Source organism: Polypterus senegalus, chromosome 1 (assembly GCF_016835505.1).
Source record: "Polypterus senegalus isolate Bchr_013 chromosome 1, ASM1683550v1, whole genome shotgun sequence".
NCBI lineage: Eukaryota > Metazoa > Chordata > Cladistia > Polypteriformes > Polypteridae > Polypterus > Polypterus senegalus.
In genome coordinates, this window is record NC_053154.1 from 254,624,736 (window position 1) to 254,633,027 (window position 8,292).

Sequence of the window (8,292 nt, forward strand, 5' to 3'; positions counted from 1 at the left end):
GGGGGGGAAAGGTCAGGCAGTGCTGTCCACATACTAGCCTTTACAGTACAGCGAAATGGTGGAGAACTTTGGTGAAGGCTGGATTTACCTGCTCATCGGCTTTTGTAAACTCGGGGGCATCCTTCTTATTCAGTGCCATTATCACAGCCAGAACTTCTTTCCCGTGTATAATGGGAGTCGCCATCATGCTAGTAGTGGTAAATCCAGTCTTTTCATCAACAAAGCTACTAAAATGGGTGTTCTGGAATAGAAAAAACAAAGCAAAAAAAAACAATCAGGTTGTATTGATTTGTTTTTAATCGAACAAATCATAACAAGTAAACACTTTGTAGAAATAAAGATCAAAACTTAATGTATATAAAGAATATACATACAGTAACACGCTTACTCATACCCACTTGTGTTTATGTGTTTACACTCCGCTTTCATTTTTTTGATACACATGATGTAGTTTAGGAAAGCAAGTGGCACAAGTTCTCAGTGGAGTCAATAGCTAGGATTCACTGTCACGATGCTATTACTTTTTCACTGCATTTTTCTCATTTTCATATAAAGTGTGTATGCTAATTAAGTCTGCAAATTGCTTGAACTTGAACCCTGCCTGTTCTGAGTGATGGCACAAGAACATGATCAAATACCTTAATGAGAATTGTCATTTTCTGAAATTTCGGCAGAGTCATTATTATCTATCTATCTATCTATCTATCTATCTATCTATCTATCTATCTATCTATCTATCTATCTATCTATCTGTCTGTCTGTCTGTCTGTCTGTCTGTCTGTCTGTCTGTCTGTCTGTCTGTCTGTCCCTTGTTCAGTGCTGATTATCGATAAGGCACGGCTTTGGTGTCTTTTGCCATGGCCTCATCTAAAGCCACACCATCTAGCTTATCACCCAAACAGTTTGAGGGTTATTCACAATGAAAAGGAGTTTTGCTTTTTGGTGGACTCGCAGGTGTCTGCTGAAACGTGTGTGGTGGAGGTAGGGAAAATGATGGGTTACAAAAATGTATGTTCTGTCTCCTAAATGAGTAAATCAGTTTTGGTTTTTGTGAAGAAAGAGGTATTATCTAACAAACTTGTTGAAGGGGGATTAGTATTTAATGGTGCTTTAATCACAGTATCAGTGCCAGCGAAAAAAGTAATTATTTCAAATGTCAAAATAATATTTTGTTAAGAGAATTAAAACATTATGGACAAGTTTTGTCAGATGTTCCCATGATACCTTTAGGATGCTGAATGCAAGAACTCAACCACGTTGTTCAGAGACAAGTTTACATGATTTTAAATAATGTGAACGATGAATTAAATGTAGCACTTTGATTTTGAGTTGATGGCAGTGACTTTGTAGTATTTGATACCTGTGAGACAATGAAGTGGTTTAACTGTGGCAGACCTGGACATATGGAGTATGTGTAAAGTAGAAATGGTCAGGTTACCTGATGGCTTTGCTCCTTAAATGGAGAAATCAGCTGAGGTATAGACAGAGAAGGAAGAAACTGAGTATGAAAATTAACTGGAAATTGAAAGTATGGATGATTGTGAGATTGTTGTGAATGGGACAGTTGCAACACTGGGTGCTGTGAGTGATCAGCCCTCCAGAGCAATGTTGAAAGAGGCTGCAGAGCAGAGGCTGACTGAACTGAATGAAGACACGCTGGCTGAGTGAGTCTGGCGGTTTGTCTGACTCTGTGTCTGTTATTAGTGTGCCAGGTAAGCTTATGGAAAGTACTTTGGAAAAAGTAAATGAAACATCTGAATGTGGTAGCAGTGGAGATGCGACTGAGAAGGGGAACTCAGAGGAAGCTGCGCTGGCCATCTCCACTGATGACAGACACCTAATAGAGAGAGCCACAAAGTGTCTCATAGAGGAGGAAATGAGTGAGAAATGCCAGGCAGAATGTGGAGTGGGAGTGCAAGCATCAGCGTGTGTGTGCAGTCTTTTAAAGTTCCCACTAAAAAAAGAAAAGTCAAGCAATCAAGGCCCAGAAATGAAATGTTTGGTGTCTGATGAGACGTCTGTGGGTTGCAGCAGCCGTTTTAGATGCCAGAGCGACATAGAAAGTGATTTGGGGGACAGTGACATGGATGGACCTCCACGGAGTACCAACTCAGGGGCTGTTACAGCACTGCCAGCAATCAGTGCCATCTTAATGTTTGGCCACTGGCTGGGGGCCCATGATGTTTCTGAGTATTGACAGTTAAAGAGGAGTAAAAGTAAAGGACCACTTTGCTAATCTCCACCTGTTTCTGGTGTCTGTCCAAAGAGTCATGAGAAAGGAATTGACCAGAAAGAAACTGAAAAAAGCTGAAAAATGTCATGAGTAAGTTGTGGAAGGCTATCAATTAGAAGTGATGGTTCCATTTAGTTTTATTTCATCAGTTTTGTGGTTTTATAAAATCAGACATTAGTTAGGTGGTGGCTGGGCACCTTCTAGTCGTATGCGTCAGTTGTGGAGATCAGGAGGTGGAGTTCATTAATGACTATATAGCTACAATTGAGTCTCTCCTGGGATTTTAACTGTTCAGAAAATCCTTTATTAGATTGCACTGGCACTGAACCGCACCCGCACCTAGTGTCCATGGGGACATTACAGACCTTATTTAGTAGGTATTTGGCATAGTAAGCGCCCATTAGCTAAACAATATACTTAGGTTAAAGGACAAGATGGTTCCGTGTAAATAGCTTGGTTAGGCCATTTTTACTGTTTCGGTTACTACTGCCTACATCTCTCGAGAAGGCCTGTCTCATAATCTTTGATAAGGGCAAAAACAGTCATTCCTAATGTGCCTCCTTCTAAGTCTTTCTGACACTTTAATGGTTGTCTGCTCTCATTCATTCAATATTTTCAATTTTTCTGACATCAATGGACCCTCACCAAACCCAAGTTTGCTTCACTCAAGCAGTGGGATGGTGGGTTTTGTCAGTGGTATACAGAGAAAGTCACCAGAAAGTACCATCAGCAGAGGGAATCTCGGGATCAGGACATCTCTGAACTGTAGACAACTTTACAATACAGATATAATGAAGAGGTTTTTGCTGAATTGACTACTAAAAAACGCCCGCTTGCAGAGCTTCTAAATTTAAGAGCTCCAGGGGGCTTTGATAAGATCAAGATTTCAAACCTTAAACCATTTGGACACACCAACAAACCCAAGAATAAACTGATCTAGACACTGAGGAACGATAATGGACAAGAACTGAGTGATCTGGAGAACATTAGACATTCTAATCAATTTAAAGATGATCATGTTGATGATACAGCAATGAAGGCATACCTTAACAGTTACCTACAATCCTGGGGGAGTTTTTATCAAAATTAGATGTGGAGCTAAACCTGCAGGATATTTCAGATTCTCTGGAGGATCTAAATGTTGGCAATTCTTGGGAGTGGATATTCACAGTGAGTCTGATAGCTGGTAAGCCGCCTGTGAGCTGCAGGAGGGTGGTGGTTACCTTCATTCCAAAGGTGGGAGACCTGTGCCAAATCAAGAACTGGCAGCCTCTTAGTCTCCTCTGCACCAATTCTTAAATTCTCTCCAGTGCTTCGGCCAGCTGTCTCAGGACTGTAATGGACTTAATTATACATCCATGTCAAAGTTACTGTATACCAAACCGATCAATTTTTGATAACATCTTTTTGTTACGAGATATTATTGCAGCTTCAAAGCTGTTTGGTTTGGATTTAGAGATTGTCTCCGTTGATAAGGAGAAAGCATTTGATCGTGTTGATCACAGGTATCTGTTTGCCACTCAAAAATGTTTTGGGTTTGGTAAAGGCTTTATAAATATGATAAAATGATTATATCAACAAAAATATTTGCGGTGAGGATTATACACAAGGTCATTGCTACCAATTGATTTTTAAAAATAATCCAAAAAAGTAATGATGACAAGTGTATGTGTTTTGTGGTGAAAAAGAAACAATAATTCTTCTTTTTTTATATTGCTTTAGACGAAAAGGTTTTTTCACCTTTATTTGTGGTTTGTATACAAAATCAGTATTCCAATTTAATATTGTTTTACTTATTTTTGGTGTTAAACACGACAAGAGAAATAAGTATAAAGTATATTTAGGTACTAAATTATGTGCTAGCTGAGGCCAAACTCACCACCCTGAAAAGCCAAAACAACAAGCAGTCTGGGGAAACACTGACTGACGTCTTACTGATGTTCAAAATGGACGTCCAATCACAACTAAAGCTAACTAAACTAAAGAAATGCATGAAATTAAGACTTTGTAACAGTGTGGGGGTCAAAGGTATCAAAGGGGGGGATGAAAATGAAGCTGTAATAATGCTCAAATTTTATTTTTAAGAGGAATTAAAGTACTAATAATTGGGGTTTATCATGTATGACATACATGGAGTTTACTAAAAGTGCAGGAGGAGAACAAGGAGGTTAAAAGGGTCATTTTAGACTTGTGTTAGATTATCTTCAAAGAGGAGGAGCACTTTGTGAAGTTATTTTTAAAAGGTTTGTTTAGAAGGAAATGTGATCTCAAAATGAATTTGTGTAGGAGGAGGGATTGGAAAAGCAACAATGTTGTGAGGCGGGGGAGTTTCATTTTAAAAATGGTGTAACTTCATGAAAGTACATTTTGGTGATGCATTTATTCTGCAAACATGTTAGAATGTGATGTTATATTACTAATTTTCATTTTTTAGTTAATGAAAATATTTTAAAATGATATCTATCTATCTATCTATCATATAGTGCCTTTCATATTTATCTATCTATCTATCTATCTATCATATAGTGCCTTTCATATCTATCTATCTATCTATCTATCTATCTATCATATAGTGCCTTTCATATCTATCTATCTATCTATCTATCTATCTATCTATCTATCTATCTATCTATCTATCTATCTATCTATCTATCTATCTATCTATCTAAACACCTGATTTCTTTGGTAAAGATTTGTGGCAGCAGCCATTCTAGATGAAGTTACTGATCCCGTTGGTCAATTTTAGCAGAGACGCCGGCTGTTTTTTAACTTGTGTGCAGTTGTCCCATCCCTGCTTTGTCCGTATGTTTTTTTTTGGGGGTACTGACATTTGGTTAAGTGATGTGTGACTGATTGAGTGGGCTGACATTCCACCCAGTGCTCATTCCTGCCTTGTCACTTAAAAAGATTCTCACTTTTAGTCATCCAAAAATGGATAAAAAAAAAAACTGGTTTGATATTTCTAAAAGAAGTTGGCCTAAAACTTTCACAGTCCGCATAGTTTTTTCTAAATGTATTTAATACACTGACAACAAAACAAGAGTAAGTATAGCATATTTCTTCAAGCAAACTTAGACTTTTTTGATAAGTGAAACAGAATATCAATTCACTTAATGATTGTTGCTTTACTGTAAACAAATATACAATGAGCATACATCTGTAAACACCAGTGCATTACCTTTACCGTATATGACATTTATTTTCCTAGCTAGTGTGAGACCAGAGCTGATCCAATGCCGTGTGCACTCCCAGACCGTCGCCAGTTTAACTAAACTGATGTCGGACTGAAAGCAGGATACGCTGCAAAGTCCCACAGAGACACAGGGATGCTATCATTTCAATATATTCAAAGTTTGTATTTCTCAATATAATATGTGCTCATTAAAATAATACAAATTATAACTTTCTCACCACATTTATTTGTCAGTTTTTAGGTATTCATTTTAGGACTTGTATACACTTTATTTAAGTAATACTTTTAAATTCAGTGTTGAATGTTGATTTATTTTAGTAAAACTATTTCATGAAGTAAATGTCAGGTTCATTCAGTTGTGGCTTTCTCAAAGTGTTTTAAGTTACAGGCTATCTTTAATTGAGATTACATTAATGGTGACATTAATTAAAGACAAAGTTAGAAAATAAGTCTGGTTAAATGTAAGTATTTGTAAGTGTAGCATAACTAAAATGATAAAGCAAAACCTTGGGTTGCTGACGCAAGCATCAACTGTTCAAGATGCAGGAGTAATTATTGTAATGAGAAGTGTATTTTTGGCGCAGGTGAATTGAGGAGCTCCAGCCATGTGACGAGGACAACATAGCCTTGTGAAGCCATTTGAACTGGACATCTTGATCCTCCTTGATCTTTTCTCATGTAATCAGCCTTATGAACTTAGAGGGATTATCCACAAATCTTTCCTCTGAACAGAGAAAGGACCAGCAACAGGCTAGAGACCAAATGGAAATGCTTCCCCCTCCCTGTAGATCTTTTAGCCTTTTCCGCCCAGAGAGCTCTCTGCTTTTCTCTCCTGTTTGTGTCCAATAAATGAATTAGTTGGCATACCCGGGAACTGAGCTCCTGAAGATATGCCATCAGACCATATTAAGGACCAGTCCCTTTCCTTTACTTTCATGGTTTCTACTTACCTTTTTCACATCAGGAATGTTGAAAGTCTTCTTTGTATGAGCAACCCATCCCACAATTCCCACGTCCAAAGGAAAGACTATCTCGGATTCGGGTGAAACAAGGGTTTCCTCAAAGCTGGATGTTGAAGTAACGTTGAAAAGAGTAGTAGCTAACTCAGGAATGCCATTTCTAGACCTGCACAAGAACATACTACACCTGTCTGCTTTTAATAACAATGCCATTCTCTGCAACACTTTGTGAATCGTCTTTTCCATGTTACCTAATTCCTGGATTTCGCTAACCAGTTCAAAGATGTATGTAGCTTCTTCCACCTGAGAAACATCCTTTATGGAAGCTCCATCGTTTAGTTCCACCTTGGAGCCTGAAAAGGCTGCCCCCAGTACCTCTGCCCTAAGCTTTTTGTCAAAATATTCCTTAGCAAACTGGGGATTGTTCTCCAGGTACTTCTCAACAGATTCTGGTTTAAGTTCTCCCATTTTTCTTCTTTTTAATTTTTATATAATCCTCACTCGAGAAATACAGCACGTTGGCAAGGTTTGTCGTATGGTCTTGGCAGCTGGATCGCTCAGCGGTTTTCCATAGTTTCAAAGGACATTGCTGTTCCGATGACTTAGTCCACAACGTCCACTTGTTCCTTCAGAGCTGACAGAAGGCAATGGCTTAGTAGCTAAAGAGATCCAAGTGACTGCTAATTATTGTGACATCATGACATTAAACCCCTGAGCATTCTTAGGCTGCAAATCCCAACCATGATCATTTTGGTTTGGACAATCCAATCAAGGGCCAGGAGTGATATGCACAGAAGCCATGATTTCCTCAGCAAATGTATTTACAGTGCTGCTGACATTAATGAAGCACACTTTGCAATGAGGAGCTTGTAATTTACGGTCTTAACCAGAATCCTTTTGAGAAATAGGAACATTTTAGCAAAAAAAAAATTGGAAATTTTGAAATGTTAAAGGATATTAATTGCCATTTGTTATCATCAAGACAATAGGCAAGCAAGTAATGACGTACATGAATTCTCTTTTCAAGAACACTTTCAAACACATTACATTGCTTTATATATTTAGAATATGTATTATCTGCTTCAGGTGGCACGGTGGCGCAGTGGGTAGCACTGCTGCCTCGCAGTTAGGAGACCCGGGTTCACTTCCCAGGTCCTACCTGCGTGGAGTTTGCATGTTCTCCCCGTGTCTGCGTGTGTTTCCTCCCACAGTCCAAAGACATGCAGGTTAGGTGGATTGGCGATTCTAAATTGGCCCTGGTGTGTGGGTGTGTTTGTGTGTGTCCTGCGGTGGGTTGGCACCCTGCCCAGGATTGGTTCCTGCCTTGTGCCCTGTGTTGGCTGGGATTGGCTCCAGCAGACCCCCGTGACCCTGTATTCGGATTCAGCGGGTTAGAAAATGGATGGATGGATGGACTATCTGCTTCTCCAGGTTTATTATATTTTAATGTATATTTTCATATATTTCATATCCATTGTGTACAGCAACACATTTCTACAAAAGCATTGCTTGTCTGTTTTGGCAGATTTTATTTTCAACACATTAAATGCTGTATTCATTTAATTCCAATGACATTTGTGTTGGACGGCCCTCCCCAGACTCTATTTTCAGCCAGTGAATCAGAACAACAGAGGACCGATTTAGTGAGCTTTTAATCTTTGTGAAAAGTAGCCTGAAAGAATAAAGATGAAGGTGGGAAAAAGAGGAGGCCAAAGTAGGCTTAAGAAGCTTTTCAATTTCAAAAGCCTTAGTTTAAAAACTACTAACTTAAAAATGCCGACGGCATCCTTTCACTTTTTTGTTATCTTACAATGCAGACATATCTGCGCTTCAGATGTTTCAAGCATCCTGATGCCATTCTCTTGGTGGCTCTCAAGATGATTCACCATCCCCATCTAACATCTTTT

General features: G+C 38.7%; 1 protein-coding gene across 2 annotated transcripts in view; it reads right to left on the reverse strand.

Moving 5' to 3' along the window:
- pde6c (phosphodiesterase 6C, cGMP-specific, cone, alpha prime) overlaps window positions 1-6,853 on the reverse strand; it is a 56,030-nt gene extending 49,177 nt beyond the window's left edge. For both annotated transcript variants that reach the window (XM_039772224.1, XM_039772214.1), the window contains exons 1-2: window positions 6,377-6,853; window positions 89-241 (exon numbers count right to left, since the gene is read on the reverse strand). In XM_039772224.1, coding sequence (XP_039628158.1) covers window positions 89-241; window positions 6,377-6,853 — 630 coding nt within the window. The remainder of the gene's footprint in view (window positions 1-88; window positions 242-6,376) is intronic.
- Window positions 6,854-8,292: the final 1,439 nt, after the last annotated feature.